Here is a 17,849-nt window from a genome sequence, read left to right as displayed (position 1 = left end):
TTTGAGAGGGGCAGATGGAGAGGCTATGGGCCGTGGCTCTGAAGCTGCTCGCCAGCAGCTCCCTCTCTCCCCCTTCAGCTACAGGGGGAATTCTGTGGATGGCTACAGGGGTGGAGGCACTTCCTGGGTGGGCCCAGCATCGATCATGTGCATTTACACACACACACACACACACACACACACACACACACACACACACACACACACACACACACACACACACACACTTAGAAATACTCTAATAGGGTCCTAAAACACTTACTCTGTGTAGATGAATACATGTTAAACTTATCATGACGGTCACGCTCCAGCAAAATGTGCCAACAAGAGCAGCTATTAAGAGACACATTAAAGTGTGATTCACTGAGAGGGTCTCAGACAGATTCATGACACATGGCTACACACAGGTCTGCCTCATATTCGACTATCAGACCCAAAACCATCTGCTTATGTGGCGTGCAGGAATAAATAAGAGCAGAATGTTGTTGGGTGTTGGAGCCTCTGCATATTCACATGTTTTTGTGTCCGTCTTGTACTTATGTGCTATATCTGTAAATATGAGCCTATATGTGTACAGACAAAATATATATTTCCCTCTAAATAGGAAAGGGATGGTGTATTTTAATTCAACAGAAGAACGTGTGTTTGCAGGTATTTTTCTCTGTACAGTGGGAACCAGAAATACCAGGTCACTTATAGCTGACGGTTAGCTGCCTGTTTGTGATATATTTATACATATGTATTCCACACAGAAGAAAATCTGTGGTTTAAACTAGTCATCGTTTTTATTAGTAGGAAAACTGTTGGTGCCCACTCAGCAAATTATAATCCTAACAGTGTACTGAAAAAACACAGATTATATAACAATAGAGGAATGAGGTTTTTCCAAATGAAGGGCTTTATGTAAACAGCAGGCATCAGGCTAATTCTCTTGTTTTTGGCAGGTAAGGCTGTCTACCCAACAAGATATTTTTTCCTTTAGAGAGTCTGTTCTCACTCCATACTCAAAATTAATGGAAAATTGCACAGGAAAAAATTACAATTGATTTAAAAAATGTTAAAAAAGATGCGTTAAACTTCACTACGAAATCCTACATTATCACTTTCCATCACAGGATGTTTATGTACAGTATCTTTATTTATTCAATGAATCTCAAATCAATCAATCAATCAATCAAATCTTTTGTATAAAAATATAAGTCAAGTCAGCTGTAACTTATTACTTATACAGATGTACCTGGCCTATACAATCACTTGACCTCATCCAGAAAGGTATGAAAAAGGAAAGGATTATTTAACACAATCCAATATATCCAACTGTTTCTTAAGACTATAAGTACAGTTTTAGTAACTATTGTATTTCTTAGAATATACATATCAATGCTTATAAAACCATGGGTGTTTTGCAAATTTGTGGTGGCAATGGTGTGCTACATTGTTTCCAGTTCTCGTAATTGTTAAGGTGCAAAAATCTCAGATAAAAGCAAAAATTCGGTTGTTCTTTTACCCATTGTAGTAAAACCTATTTTAGGAAACACAAATGCATTTAAAGCAAATATTTTGACAACCCAATAGACAATTTTGCATGCATACAACTGCACCTATTCAATTTTGTGACCCAGTATTTTTTTATTGTCCAAATAAATTAAAAAGGACATAAAACCAACTTCATATTATGTGTTTCCACCATTCAGTGTGTTTGGTTTACATAAATATTATGATACTACAGTATATAGGGGAGAGTGGCCTAAGTTGCATTTTGGAAGTTGTGCCACCCCTTGTTTCTAGAAAACCGTGGAAGAAATTGGAAATGTGACCACATATTTAAGAAGAGCCATCCATTTGACTCATCCTGTAAAGAAGGGAGACACAAGGAATAAGATATAAGCACATTAAAGCTCAAAAACTGTGTTTTGCCTTTCAAAGTAAAATTTCCATGATCAAGGTTTTTTGATTATTGTGTCTGAACAATTATAGACAAGTTTGAAAACATTTGACACGTGTTATAGTGCTTTGGTATGCTACACTTTGTGTATATATAGTTAGCACAATGTCAGCCCTAAATTGCTGCATCATGCTTATTCTCCAAATTTCTGGGATTGGGGTGATTTGTGCCAAAGGGCCGAGGTGAGTTATAAGTAAGTAAGTAAAAATGTATTTATAAAAGCACATTTATGACAGTTTGCACTGTCCAAAGTGCTGTACATAGTGCATTCAGTAGGTAAACAATGAAGGTAAAATAACAATAACCAAAATAAAAGACGTAAAGCCCATACATCCACATAAACACAGATAGTAGTGCAGAGGTAAGATAGTTAATGATAGGAAACACCAGGGTGTACATATGGGTTTTGAGCCTTGATTTAAAGGCAGAAATGTAGGGGGAATCACATTTGTCAGGTGGCAGTTGGTTCCACAAGCACGGAGCAACTAGTGCAAAGTACATTTCTGAGAGTTGTGCCAGTGGCATGGCTGTATATGCTGGTCACCAAAAGAAAGTGATTGTCTACAGTAGCTCAGAAGAGAGTGACATCTCCATTCCACTTAACGACACCACTGATGAGAGTTCAGATGGCCAGAAACATGATAATGGTGACTTTGTCATTGTGAGCTTTGCAGGTAAAACCACCTAGATCTGCTAGGCCTTGTTTAAGAAAATTGTCCTTCAATCTTTGTAAAATATTTACTTTATTTACTTTAAATACACCTTAAATAAGTGATTGTCTAATGGATTTGTCTTGCATTACAGTTTATGAGATATATATCAATGGCACAATTTACCCCATGGTATTCTCTCCAACCGCACAACTTACACCACACCGGCAAGTTGTGCAACAAGACAACTTTTTTTCCGAAAGCTATATTTCTTCAACAGTTTATTCCAGATCCAAAGTTTTTATTGCCAGGGATGCACAACATCCTGAAATATATGTACATATTTGAGTTGGAGACTTTACTGTCAAGGCCTTACTTTAAAGTCACTTTGAGTGAAAAGTTGCACAACTTAGGCCACTCTCCCCTACAGTATTTAAATCACATTGGAATACTGTTAAATAAAACATACTCTATACTCAAATAGATCACTTTTACAATGGTGTATAAATACAACATCATTCCATTCTCTAAATTCCTTTTCCAGGGTGGCACAAATCACAGCTCAGAATGGGTGAGAAGCGTGCACATAACATAGCATGTTTCTGAATGTGGGAGGATACACGAACAAAAACACAGGGAGAACAGTCCACACTGTAGGCCTCTGCTTGCCCAGGACCTTGGTGCTGCTATCATGCCACTGTTTGTCACGTAGCCCACAGCATGTTAGCTATACAGTCATAACAGAAACCGCTTTAAGACGTTCAATGGCCTCGATTCATTTCCTTTCATAAAACCACTATGTAGAATTGACATTTCAAAATGCATTTGGGGTTTTGAATTGAGGCTTTTATTTCAAATCCACAGGAAGTGGTTTGAAAGTTTGATTAATGTTATAGATATAAAGAAGTACGAATATTTATCTTGTGTATAATACGTATTTGTCTTCTTAATGACGGACAAGACACTGGTGTGAAGATAGTCTTGCAAAGCCAGACCAAACTACAGCTAGTAGCATAGTGTAAACAAGCAGCAGTTTTTCTGTCCATGTGTCACCAGTTTAAATGTCTGCACTCGCTGACATGAATGCCATCCCACGGTGATCGGAGCTGTGTGGCAGTGTGTAGGTATGCTTGCGTGCGAGGAGCGCCACATGTCAAGCCTATAGAGCGCAGGAGTTTGTGATGTCATATGATAAACGTTCCCCATAGGCTTGGGGCCTTTGAGTGCTGCAGACAGCTGGGTGGATGCAATGGGTGGGACAGGGGCGTGGAGGGGCGAGGGAGGTGAAGGGGAGAAAGTTGGGTGACGGGCTTAGATAGTGGGCTTGTGGTCAGATACGGTATGGGTGATGCAAGGTTATAGCTGAATTTGCTTGTGTGGAACTGTATGGCGGTGGAAGATGGTGAAAGGGGAGAATGATTGATGTGCAGTGTGTGTGTGTGTGTGTGTGTGTGTGTGTGTGTGTGTGTGTGTGTGTGTGCGTGTGTGCGTGTGTGTGTGTGTGTGGGTAGTATTCAAGTGTGAGTGTGCAGTATCTTGACATATGGTGTGCTACTTAATGGGGGTCAAGGTGCATCTACTAATGTGTGTGTATGTGCAGAAGTGAGAGGGGGCAGTGATTTTGGGAGGCACACGTGTGTTTATACGACGTTAGGGGATTATAAGCATGGGTGGGGTGTGTGTGTGTGTGTGTGTGTGTGTGTGTGTGTGAGTGTGCGTGTGTCAGTACATAAATATACAGTACAGTAGGCTACAGTTGTGTGCAACTATGTAGAGTATCATGTGTTTTTGCACTGAACAGTTTGTATCTGTGTTCCGACGCGCCCACATTTACATGTTCTTCCCTGCACATCTGGCGTCCCACGGCATGAAGCAATAAAAGTTTTGTCTGAGTGACATGGCATGTTGTCTGATCACAGGCAAGGCTTTGTCTGTGCTGTGTGGCACACATGTTCTATAAGGGACCTCTCATTGTTTCCTACCAAAGGCCTGCTCACTGATCGGCCTGATACACAGGCACATTGTTGCCACCTCTCCCTCTTTGTCTCTCTTGTTCTATATGTTCATGTGGATGGTGAATGTTTCATTGTGTGCAGAGCCATTGGCACAAACCGGCGCCCAATGCGGCAGGATACGCCACCGTGCATGTAATGTGGGCCACACTTTTCTCTCACAATCACTCAGTTTCCTGTGTGCTTTACAAAGTTGACCTCAAGATTATTAATAAAGCCTATAGACCTTTAAAGGGGAAGTTTCTAAAATATTTATACATATTTACAAAATGTATATTCATTTCATTCTTATTACGCTTTTATCTGCCTTTGTAACAACACAAGAACCAAACATCCAGCTCAGACAGAGGCACACTGCTACACCAGCTGCTATGGTGTGCAAACAAACATATAGCTGCACAGATAAGCTCACACATACACACTCATAAAGGTGAAAATATCATGACATAATGGCTACGTATGAATTATTCGTCTTACTTCAGTTGGCATTGATGCAACAAATAATCAACTGAAAAAATATAAATGCAGATGTAATTTGAGTGGCGGAAAACGTACATTTTCCAAAATTATACATGTATCTTTTATTGTCATCGCATATAAAACACAACACGATTTTTTTTGCAGCCTCAGCAAATAGCAGCATTTAAACTGGCATAAATAGGTAATAATAACTAAATAGATACATAGGCATCATAGAAATCAGTCAGTTGTAAGACAGTTCAATAGAAATAATAGATAAAAAATAATTGTGTTAAAATGAAATAAAATAAAATGGGATCAAATGAATAGTGCAGCATGAGTATGTGTCACTTGAGGTGTGTTGCACTTGTCCATCTAGGTATATTGCACTGGTACTTGCTCTTGTCCATCAGTATATACATGTTTTATGATTTTTCAGTATTTTATACAGACCAGAAATCCCATGTTAATCCTAAAGGTGTCAGGTGCCATTGCAAATATTTCAAACCTTTATATCCATGATGCGAAGTGGCACAGTTTCTGATACACTTTATACGTATTAAATTGCTATTTGTTCTAGCAGAACTCATTCCCATAACATGACTGCTTAGCCATGTGTGTGACATGGCCTCCAAGTGCTCAGCACCTGTTTATATGATCATGGTCAACCTGACACTAAATGAACTATGCATGAGAATCTTACCCTGATATATTTTGTTCCTCAAGAGTAATTTCACTTCAACACATCACATTGTATCTGCAACTTTACTGCAAAGTTTGAGAGGTTGAATGTGAAACACAGAGAAGGAGAAAAAGCCTGAGTAGAGGGAGGCCTGTCCTTTATGATCTGTCATTATGGCTCGCAGAAGTCTGGCATGTAGTTTGTCAGTGAAACAGCACTCAACCCACATATAACATTGCAGGAGAAATGCTGTGAATGTGCCAGGAGAACACCACCCATGCGCTGCACGATGTCACAGATGTACATTTGGGGCCTGGCTAACTCGTACAGATCGTATCAAAGAATGTATTGTATGTTTGCATGATTCTGTAGGTGGAAAGAAATGCCATGTGAAACCAGAGGGTAGCTTTCTATCAGTGTAGGTGTGTGATTTATGTAAGACAGGGCCTGGGGAGTCAATTGACAATTGTTGGGTGCAAATAGAGAACTGCTCGGGGGAAGAGAGCACATACATACTAATGCACATCATCAATCTTCAGCTCGTCGGCTCACTTTGGCTTCTGTCTTCTTAACAGCTGTGAAACAGACATGACAATGGGCATTCAGGATGTGGAGATATTATATGGCCTGGCTACAACATCAGAAGCAAACATTTTATTCTTTCAAGATGAAATAAAACAAGTGCAGAATGTATGCATACCAGTACATGTAAATACAATAAAACACTATTAACTTCAACATATTGCAAACAAGCTTAGCCTACATGATTGCATTTTTCTTGTTGCATGTTTATGAATAGAGCAAATCTCAATACTACTGCTGTACGTATTACAATTTACACAAATAAAAGACTTTGTAGTATGCAGCTTTGATGTTAAAGACCTTAGTTACAGTGTAATCCACTGAAGTGCTCTGACGTAATTAGCAATTCCTTTATATTGAGACTTTATTATATTGCACCCTCTACAGGGCAAATACATACACTGCAAGGATAGAGTTTGTTCAGAAATAAAATGACACTTGTCAATGATGATTGTTATGACAAAAAACATTTTTAAATAATGTTCATGAGTAGCCTATGCCTTTATGTAAACCACACTCAACTGTTTCAAACGAATAATTTAAATACATTTTGTTTAATTTTATCTTGTGTTATCAAGTTACTAACATGTAGCATATAGGTGCTCTCTGGCCCTACATTTATATGGTTTCAGATTTCTCACAATTTGAGATTGACACAGCATTCATTATAAGCCTACCAAAGAAAAAATGAAAAAAAAAAGATAGCATGTGAGGAATATCTTTGATGATAGCCAATGTAGACCTATCTTAACCTCCAGCATTAGGTTTGTACATTTTGATTAGACAATTTATACCGGCTGGCACTGATTTTATACATTTATTGATACAGCTATTTATTATTATTGAATGTCATACTGTAGGCCTACAGACAAAGGCTATCTAGGATTATACAGGAGCAAGAGGGGCAAGGGGTATTGTACATGCAACAAAAATATTATACAGCCGATGAGGATAGCCTTTTTGTAAGTTGAGTCAGAAAGTAGGCATAATAAAAAAGAAATCTCGATATCCTTCAAGACAACAGAAAAAAACTAAAATTAACATTTAGGCTATGAACAATAAAATAAAATCCTAACTTCATTATCGACTTTATCTTTTTATAAAAAAACAAACACAACATTTATCCACACAACTCTTAATAAATAGGCCTTAATAAATAAAAAAAATCTGGTCAATTACAAATTTGCAGAGGTTGTGCCAAATGTTCAATGCCAAAATAAGTTACAGTTTCTGAATAATAATCACAAAACGAGCAACTTGAATGTCTTTTGCACTGTCAAATGTTCCCACGTTAGTCCGAGATAACAGGTGACAGCTGCCTTTTGCTGTGATGATTTTTCTTCTTCTTCTTCTTCCAGCAGCGCCTTAACAAACCTATTCCTGATTGGTCCATATTTCACATCCTCATTCTCTGACCAATCAGAACGCCAGAACCTTGTTGGTACATTTGGGAAGAACACACAGCTGTGTACAACCTGCTAAAGAGGAACATTTAAAACCGTTCTACTGCGGTTTGCTCTCATGCAACCAGAAAGTATGTACCGAAACTGTTATGTGCACTTTTGTTACGGTCAGCGTTCGTGACGTCCGTGTCGAACATGCTAGACTAAATATAGATAGGGCTCGCGAGCTAGCATTAAGGCTAGCAGTAGTAAATTGTTCACGCTTAAATGGCGATAACAGCTGATTCCTTCAATTAAGCTTTGTCCCGGGGCATTACAGGCGGGTTTAGGGGGTTATTTTACGAGTGGCTCCTTTGTGTTTGGAGGACAGTGTTATAAATACGTTCCTTTTTCAGTTGGCGAGCTAGCAGCGTCTGTGGCACAACAGTAATGTGACGACGTGTTGTGTGACCAAGCAGCAATGGTGCAAGGACGGGGAAGCGTCAACCAACCAGGTGAAGCAGATGCGCGTGAACGCACCCCAAATAAAAGCGTATCCTAGTTGTAATGATAACATGAGTCAGATAATGTTTTTATTGATTTGTTTTAAATCAATTTGATGTGCGTTATGCGCCCTATGAGCCTGTTGCAGCGCAGATGGATGGAAATAGAAGTTGAATGCTACGAAACTGGCTCACATAATTTAGTGTGTAGGCCCCTGTATGGCGTTCGAACAGTTTTCGGTTCTGATCATATGTCATCGTGGCTGATTTTGGTTTTACTTGTGCAACAGCAACTACATGATCGTCTTCAAGCAATTGAAAGAAAACGTATTAACATAAGCTACAATTACTTTGTTTACATTTCTTGCCGTGTCTACAAGTGCCCGAAAACTGCCAGTAGCCTTGGCCTATTAAATAATTATGCAGGATTATTTGTTTTTTGCTAGATAAACAGAACATTGAAGCAACAATTAAGTCGTGTATTTGAATGCTCTGGGTGCTCATGTAGTATTGAGCAGGTCACGACAAACCTCAGTCTGCACCCATGATGAGACTGCCATTTTGTCTTACCACAGCAGGAGACGAATGTCGAAATGCACCAAACTTGGATCTTTTTACCAGCTAAACAAATAAGCTTAAATTAAGAGATTTAAAAGAAAAGACAAATGATTGAGTTGTGTTATGGCTGTATGATTATGGATGTGTGTAAACAATGTAGCAGGTGGAAGACAACCATACCAGGAAATGGGGCAGTAGGCCTAGCTGTAAGTTATAGGGACAAATTCGCTGTTTTTTTGGAGGGGATTCTACTCATAGTAGCCAACTACTCATTAAAAAGAAAACACTTGAGGTGTAGCCTATGCCTTTTGAATTGTTGCAAAGTGTGGTTGACGTCCTTTAGCTTCTCCTGTGTTTGTTGCTTCATAATGTAACCTTCGGGGACCTTAGCATCTGTCAACAAGACCTGACTCAAGGATTATTCAACAGCCAAATAACCAAAGAGACAAAATTCACTGTGCTCAACTACTTTATCACCACAGCTGCCCACTCGGATCCGTTTGTGCTTCTTATCATTCAGTAGTTTGAGTGTTGAAGTTGTATGCCACATTATGGAACTGGTTTAAAGGTGGATTCAGTGATTTGGAGAAAGTTGCCAAAATCACTTTTTGTCAAAATCAGTGAATGTCTCCTCATGGACCACTACTGTGTTTGCACAGAAAAAACAAATCCATGGTTAATACACAGCCATGGCTCTGTAAATGTATAACACTGCATTTTTTTCCCGGCGCACGCACAGTAGACCTACAGACGGGTACTGTAGCAGATCATGAGGAGATATTCACTGATTTTGACAAAGTGATTTTGACAACATGGTTTTCTAGAATCGCTGACCCCCTCCCCCATTTAACTTCTTTCCTTCTGTATTTTTAACGTGTGTCTTGCTGTTTTTCCCCTCTTCCAGCAGAAAGAAAAACCCGTGTGTTCATCTCTTCAATCATTCAGTCTACTCTCCACTCAACTGTTAAAATGGTAAGATGGTGTGATAACAATTATGTGTTAATTGCATCATAGTTAGTTTTGTCATCAACATGTGGACAGTGGAGGACTGTTCTAATGTAGTTGCTATCACAACAAATAATACACATTTTGCCCCATCTTTGACGAATAAACTGAAGCTCAAAGTGTTTTTATATAATAATTTGATGAAGCATACAACTTCAACAGCATTTGTAATAGATGTATTTGCAATGTGGTTTAAAGTCTGAATGATTAGACTGCACATGTGTTTATGAAGGATGCTTAAGTTCATTTGAAACTGTCCTTAAATGCCAATTCAGCTATATTATGTGTCAGTTTGCTAAATGAAAACACACGCTTTATCTATTCAATAGGTGTGACAACTGTCAAAAAGTACTCGGTGACAGACTTCCTTCAGAGGGCTGGACACAACCTCGACAAAAGATGGAGGACTCTCCTCACTTGTACATCTCTGAATTTGGAGACAATGAGGATCCGGAGAAAGGAGACGATGAGGACATTTATCAAGAAGGAATTCACATGGAACCAGACATGGTTAAGTCACTTTACCCAAATCTGCATAAACATCCCAATCTAGATACCGATCGAGACTCAAACTCTTTTCCCTGTCAGCACTGTGAGAGACATTTTACCAGCAAGCAAGGCCTGGAACGACACAGGCACATCCACAACGAGGCACATGCACACACAAGCTGCAAAGGCAACATGTCCTCTGGTTCAAATCTTGGCCAGCTGCAGCATGAGACAATAAGGCCTCTGGATTCAGAGTGCTCAGTCACGCAGCCTCATACTTCCTCTCCTACCAGCTCCAATACTTCCGTTTTCTCATCTGGAGACCACACGTTTTGTCAGCCAGACCAACAGGGAGTATCAGACGGTCATCATGCTTGCAAGTACTGTGAAAAGATATTCACTTCACATACCAACAAGCAACGGCACGAGTGCAGGAATCACGAGCAGCGCCTGCAACTCGAGTGTGTAGAACAAAGTGAGCCGCCCTCGGAGGAAAATCTTCAGAGGACATTCGGTGGAACATCTCAACACCAAACCGAGCTCTGTGAAAACACGGCACCCACAGCTGTTCTGGAGAATGCTGGAGAACATGCAGAACAATACATGCTAGACGTTTCTAGCAATATTTCAGAGAATCTCAGCTTTTACATTGACGGGAAGATAGTGTCGACAAGTACAGTGAGTAGCTGTGAAGTGGCTGAGGTTCATTCTGGGTGTTCAACTTTAGTAAGACTGGATACCCTGATACTAGACCCCGCTCAGTTTAGCCAGGTTTTTAACACCGACTCAATTACAGCAAAAGAGATTCCTGGTCAACCGTTGGCCAAGAGGAGAACTGCCACACCACCTCTTTTGCCCCAGATTAAAACTGAACTGGAGTCTGAGGTGGTGGTGTCGTCATCCTCATCGTCACTTGTATCGTCTCTAATAGAGAATCTTCTTCCTCAGAATACAGAGTCAACCATTGTGCAGAAGGAAAGAACAGTGTTTCTGTCACCGAAGCTTCAGCAGCTCCTGGAGAAAAAGGATAGCCTCGAACCTGCACTGGCCCTCATCACAGACGGCCAGAAGCCCTGTTCACCCGTCTCTCTCTCTGTCCTGCCTGCTGGAACAGCAAGATATAAGAGGAGGACTGGATCTCCAACACGTTCCCCACAGCCAAACCAGACGTCTAACGAGGAATCCCCAACGCTAGACATAGCCGACTGTGATGCTGGAAGTACAGGACAGTTGGAGACCCAACATAGTTCACCTGTGCACCAAACAGCCAATGAGAAGGATGAAACAACTCAATCGGTTGAGGATCCACCAGTGCAACCCGCATCGACAGAGAGCTGGCCACCGATGACCGGCGGTAATTCCTGTAACCAGCAACCCCTCGATCTTTCTAATACAGTCAAACAAAATGACGATGTAGCTCTAGCAGACAGCGTGCTAGATTTAAGTTTGCAAAAAAATACCCTGTGTATGGTGGAGAAGGCATTGATGAATATTGGAGAGCAAAATGTACTCTTAACGAATCCTGACACCCCTTTAGTCACAGACTTCACCATAGTCACAGGTCCAAATATGATGACCCCAGTGGAGCCTGTTGCAGAAGGACTTGTATATGGACTTGCCCTACCCCACACTTCCCTGACTCCATCCTCCACCTCCCTTACCTCCGTTGCCCTGCAGCAAGCTTCACCGTGTACTTTTACATTTGCTTCCCCGTCCTGTCACACTACTACTCCTTCATTAATCACAGTTTTGGCTCCACCACCCCCACTTATTTCTCACCCTTCCAGCCAACCAATCCAGGTATTAGCCCCAAATATCTCTCCTGAGCCCTTGGTAATCTGCACAGAAACTGCATTAAATTCTTCACAATGTGATTTAGCTACAGCATTTGCTACTGCAAATTCTGCAAACCTTTTAACTCTCTCCCAGTCCCTTGACCCGACTTTAAATTTACCTGGCCATGTGTTTCTAACCGATCAAATAGCTATAAATCCACCTATGGTTGAATCCACTCCTGTGTCAGAAGTGCAATTCACACCCACATTAACTTTAAATGACTCCCTCATCAACTCTTACAACACAGTGTTGATAGAGTGCACAATAGCTCTTGAAGCCCCAGGGAGTCTAGTCAATGCTGCGATGACCTTACAAGAGAACACTGCTGAGCCTCCAGCACCTTCACAGCTAGTTGTTAATCACATAGAACAGCAGCAGATTGTATCAGTGCCCAACCCTCAATCTGTGGACCCCAACGTCCTTGTGTCCTCCATCGCAGAATCAGTAACTCTATCCACTACCAACTCTGTTATATCTGACTCTCCCACTGTGGGTGACTCAACTCATGACCCGTCTGCTCTTGAGGCAAAGCCACCTACCACAAAAGAGGAGGAGGCTGCTGACAGTGCTGTTTCCAAACCTGAAATCCTAACCAAAGCCTCGCCACCTTCTGAGGAAGCTGAAGAGGAAGAATACTCAAACAACACACAAAGTGATGCACAACAGCAGAATTTCACCAAGAATTTCATCTGCAATGTGTGCGATAAGCTTTACCATTCAATGAAAGAACTAGGTCATCATGTAGGCCACCATGCTGATGAATGGCCCTACAAATGTGAATTCTGCGTGCTGCTCTTCAGAAAACCCACCGCTTTGCTTGACCACCGGTCGAGCCTCCACGGCGTCGGCAAGACGTATGTTTGCAGCGCATGTACAAAAGAATTTGTCTACCTTTGCAATCTGAAACAGCACCAGGAAGAATTGCATCCCAGTCAGCAGTGTACGTACACAGAGGAAGAAAAGGGAAAACTAAGACCTCAGAACAACAACATCTCAACAAAAGTCAAAACGGAACCGCCAGTTCCCGACGTTCCAGAGGAACCCAAGAAACTGGTTAAAAAGGAAGAAGGGGAGGCAGATGTTGCAGCTGAAGAACTGTTAACAACAATAAAAATCATGGCCTCAGATGGAGGTAAAATCAAAGGGCCTGATGTTCGTCTTGGCATCAACCAACATTATCCTAGCTATAAGCCCCCTCCATTTCCTTACCATAACAGATCACCTGCTGGCTCAGTGGCTTCAGCCACAAATTTCACCACCCACAACATCCCACAGACTTTCAGTACAGCTATTCGGTGCACCAAGTGTGGCAAAAGCTTTGATAACATGCCAGAGCTGCACAAGCATATCCTGGCTTGTGCAAATGCCAGTGATAAAAGGCGATACACGCCTAAAAAGAATCCCATCCCACTGCGGCATTTTGCAAAAAATCAAAATGGAGTTCTGTCCACCACCAATTCTACTAATGGCCTAAATGCTTCAAACCGACACAGCCAGTCAAACAGGCCCAAACCTAACCAAGAATCGCAAGTAAAGGTGAAGTTAAAGGTACTGGGCAAAAGGAAGAAGAAGTTGGTCCAAAGGGTCTTGCCACAGAGGAACAAGTCAGTCCCTTCATCAAATAAGATTTCACCCACACAGGTGGACGAGCAGCAGGAGACCTTTGTCTGCCCACACTGTAGCAGGGAGTTCACAATGCGTCGCAGCAGAACCAAACACATGGCAGTCTGCCCCAAGAAACCTAAAGAGGTGAAGAAAAGGAAGGAAGGAGGAATCTCTGTGACAAAGGAAAATGATGGACACCTGCATAGAGGGGTTGAAGAGAAAAAACAAGCCTCACCTCAGCATAAAACTAGACTCCAGACTTCTGGCCCTGCCAAGAGGCCTGCCATCCTACCAGTGCAGACTATCTTTTCAAACAAAAGAAGTAAAATAATCATAAAAGAGAGCATGCAGCCCAAACAAGAGACAGCCACTCTGAATGAACTTCCCATTGTTCGCACTTTCAACCCCTCCATGCGTCAGTATGGCAGAGTGCAGCATAGCGTCAAAGGAATCCCTATTAAAATCTCCATAGTGAAACCACTACCAACTGCGCCACAGAAGGATGAGCTGCCCCCCACCCAGAGCCGAGAACAAGCATCTGTAGCTGTTACCAACAACTCTAAGCAGAGTCCTTCAATTTGAAGATGACTCAGTCGCCCACATCAGGTATTTAAAGCACATTTAAAGGCATACTAGGTAATCTAATCAAGATTTTTTTTTTGTCAAAATCATCTTAATATCTACTCACCATCCACGTTACCTGTCCTTTGTTTGCGCCCGCTGAAAAAAGTCAGGTGTTTACAAACAGCTGCGACTCCGATAACAAAGATCTAAAAAGCCTGGCTCTGAGCCAGCAGCTGTTTATACTAACCGCCGCCCAAAATGTCGCAGATTGACAATCGGGGAACGGTCTGGGTCGGGCACTCGCTCTGAGCATCAACTATTGATGCTGTTAGTATAAACATTAACAAACGTTCGCCAAGTGTTCGCTGGAGATTACCTAATATGCCTTTTTAAGTTAATTTGCAAAATGCAAAACATAAAAAAGATATACACAGTAATTCCTCATATGTATTATCAAGTCATATAGGTTAAATACAACACAAGTAGCTTCTACAATAATCAAGCCAATTCAAAGCTATTGTGTTACTTTTTCATATAAATGAATGTCGTAAACATTCAAGCCATTGCCTTACGAGTTGACACAAAGTTGATTAAGCCTATCAGCGCCACACAACTCTCACTGTATTTCCCAGTATGGCAGCGTTTTTTCAGTTGTTAATTTTACTGCTAAGAAAAAACCTGGATGTACAGCAGAAGGAATAAAGTCCATGCATGATCACAGAATGCCTACCTCACATAGATGCGCTGAGATTGTGTTGTTGTAATTACTCAGAAATTCCTATAGTTTAAGACGATACATTATAAACGTGAAATTTTACATAGGCAGCATTGAAATAGATAAAGCATCTGAAAAGAATAGCCTATTTGGAACAAACAGAGGATTGCAAGCAAGTGAATGTCCATATCTCTCAATATATCTTTTCCTCGTTTCCCCTTTCAGGACCCTGCTATGTGGAACTCCTCATACATACTTGTCTCACAGCGATACTAAAAGGTGATGGTAACTGCTAATTGCACTGCAAGCCCCATTTGTAAACCCATAGATTGCATCGTACTGCACAAATGACGACTGACTTGAGAACGGATCAGACAGACGACTAAGGATACGGCAGTGACTAGATTTGGGTATTTGGATGCTTCTTTAGCAGGTTGGAGTTTTGTAAATTTCTCATTTCGTAAACTTTCTGTCAACGGCTTGGATTTGCACTTTGAAGTTAATCCGACTGCTACATGTCACGAAGTGGAAAGGAAGTGGGACGCTGCTCTCTTAACATACTCTGCCAGTTTTAAGGGAGGATGGCAGGTGGCAATCATTTTCAGCATGCATTTGCACTTTTCCTTATCTGTTGTATGTGGCCTTTTGGTTTGAACTTTTACTGCATGCTGCAAACTTGTACAACAGCAACCTTTAATTTTAGGATGGATAATGTTGATGCAAGTAGATCATTAACCCTGCATCTGATGTTGCTCTGATTGACAATAACCAGTATAATTATATGGAAGACGCATCGAGATTGCTTCTAACTTCACGACTAAAGAATCATAGAAAAGAGGGGGCGTTGGTAGGGCCCCCCCGCCCCCCCGGGCGGGGCCCAGCAGCAGACCCGTGTTCGATTCCCACCCGCGGTTGTTCTCTGCATGTCACTCCCCTCTCTGCCCCACTTCACCTCTCTCTCCGCACTATCAATAAAGCATAAAAATGCCCAAAAAATATCTTAAAAAAAAAAAAAAAAATCATAGAAAAGTAACAGACTATAATAAAGTGTGAAATTGGCTACAAGCTACCTATTAAAATCTTTGTAAAGGATAACAGCACTGCTGATTACCATTAGGGAAGTCAGTGTTTTCATTATTGGCTTGAATGTAACATTGTAAGATCATGCTACCTGCCTTGAGATATCCAAATGGTATATGTATAAATATATATATGATGGGCTTGGTGGTTATGTAATTGTATGAAGGCTTTGACAATAATGCTCTTCATGTGCCATCAAATGTATATAATATGACTCAATGTGGCACAAAGGTGGTGAAGAGTAAACATAGTTTAGTGTTTATTACGGTGACCACTCAAATAGAATCATTTGTTGGTCTCTTGAAAGATTCTCGGTGGAACTGCAGTTAAAAAGTGCAGATAATTTAAAATGATCTAATCCGCCTAATCTCTTAATTGGATTTTGGAGTTTATGGGCCACCGCAGATACGTTTCCAACTTTCGGAGAAACAGCAGTTTGATGTTTTTGCACTGCAATCCCAAACAGACATACTATTCCGTACAGCTCGGAAATGTACGCTTCTTTACAGCATTGACAGAGCCAGCTCCAGTTCTCGGCCTCATTGCATTGCTTCTAATCCTGAGATATTATATATTTACAGTAGTTCAGTTGGCTTTTGGTTGGCCTTATTTTGCACCTGTTTCACAAAATGCTTGTCAGAAATCTGATTTTGTGTGTTTTATCCCATTCAACGACACAAATCCTAATATTAGAATTGACAGTCTGTTTAGGTCTCCGTCATCTATAGCGTACAAGCTCTTCAACATTGTGTATAATCTGTATGACAGTTTAATCGTGTGAAGTGTCTGTAATGAATTCCAACATGTAAAAATCACAAGTTGGAATTGTAAAATCAATTATAGGGTGTTTTTTTTGCTGGAACCCTGTAGTGACACATGGAAATATTTGTGGCAAGTTGTCACTAATCTCAAAGAGTAAGTTTAATGCATTGTCTATCTGTTTTAATTTGATGTTATATTAGCTTTTTGTTTGAAGATCCATTGCTATACAGGGTAGTTATTTGATTATGACTTATATGAGTTCTATTAATTTGAGCAAACTTTAACTTGACATTGGCCCTTTATCTGAGAGGGTGCCGGTACTTTTTCTCTAGATTTCTGCCTTTTTTTAAAACCCTCGCTGGTAATATTTCATGAAATGTGTCTGGATGTACAGGGCCGTCTGGGAGACTGTTATTTAACTGTGAAAAGTGCTTGTAGCATTTCAAAGTGTAAATTGATTCGTGTATATTTATTAATAATTTAAAAAAAAATCATGTTATCAATATCTGAACAGTTCTTCTGTATGATTTGCACTAAAGGTTTTTTCAAGCGAGTATTCAAAATAAATGGAGAATGTTAAGGTAATGTGAAGTTTGTGTAAAACTTTCTTTAATAAACAAATCAATGTAATCACATTGTTATTGGTTGATTATTTTTATGAATAAGTAATTGGATTTCATGTTTGGAAAGGATCAGCAGAATCTCAGTCATTTATTTGATTCCAGACTTGCTTGTACCCTGCTGCAGTACTGCCTAACTATAAAGTAGTAAAATGCCCAGGTGGTGGCACTCTTTTCATACTAAACCACTGCACTGGAGCAGTGGATTCAAGGGGGAGCTCATAAAGTAATACCACATTTCTTCTGCACTCCCACATTCAGTCACATTGACACATGTTTTTAAGCTAATTTTAACATTGGTAATCCGCATGACAATTGTATTTTTCTTCCATGCAAATGTACCCAGATATACCAGCTCATGACCTGTTTTCTGGGGAAGCAGTGAGTATTTTTTTAAAAA

The 17,849-nt window shown here is 40.6% G+C and overlaps 1 protein-coding gene across 1 annotated transcript; it reads left to right on the top strand.

Annotated features, from left to right (window-relative positions):
* Positions 1–7,756: 7,756 nt before the first annotated feature.
* prdm2a (PR domain containing 2, with ZNF domain a) lies at positions 7,757–17,445 on the top strand. Its single transcript, XM_080031010.1, has 4 exons — positions 7,757–7,864; positions 9,678–9,745; positions 10,108–14,314; positions 15,213–17,445. Exon 3 carries the CDS (start codon positions 10,178–10,180, stop codon positions 14,288–14,290), a length of 4,113 nt encoding a protein of 1,370 aa, XP_079887136.1. The 5' UTR covers positions 7,757–7,864; positions 9,678–9,745; positions 10,108–10,177; the 3' UTR covers positions 14,291–14,314; positions 15,213–17,445.
* Positions 17,446–17,849: the final 404 nt, after the last annotated feature.

Source organism: Ammodytes marinus, assembly GCF_949987685.1.
Source record: "Ammodytes marinus genome assembly, chromosome: 7".
NCBI lineage: Eukaryota > Metazoa > Chordata > Actinopteri > Uranoscopiformes > Ammodytidae > Ammodytes > Ammodytes marinus.
This window is presented reverse-complemented; position numbering and strand designations above follow the sequence as displayed.

Excerpts from the sequence above, each read along its gene's own strand:
- prdm2a (XM_080031010.1), top strand. The coding sequence starts at position 10,178 with ATGGAGGACTCTCCTCACTTGTACATCTCTGAATTTGGAGACAATGAG.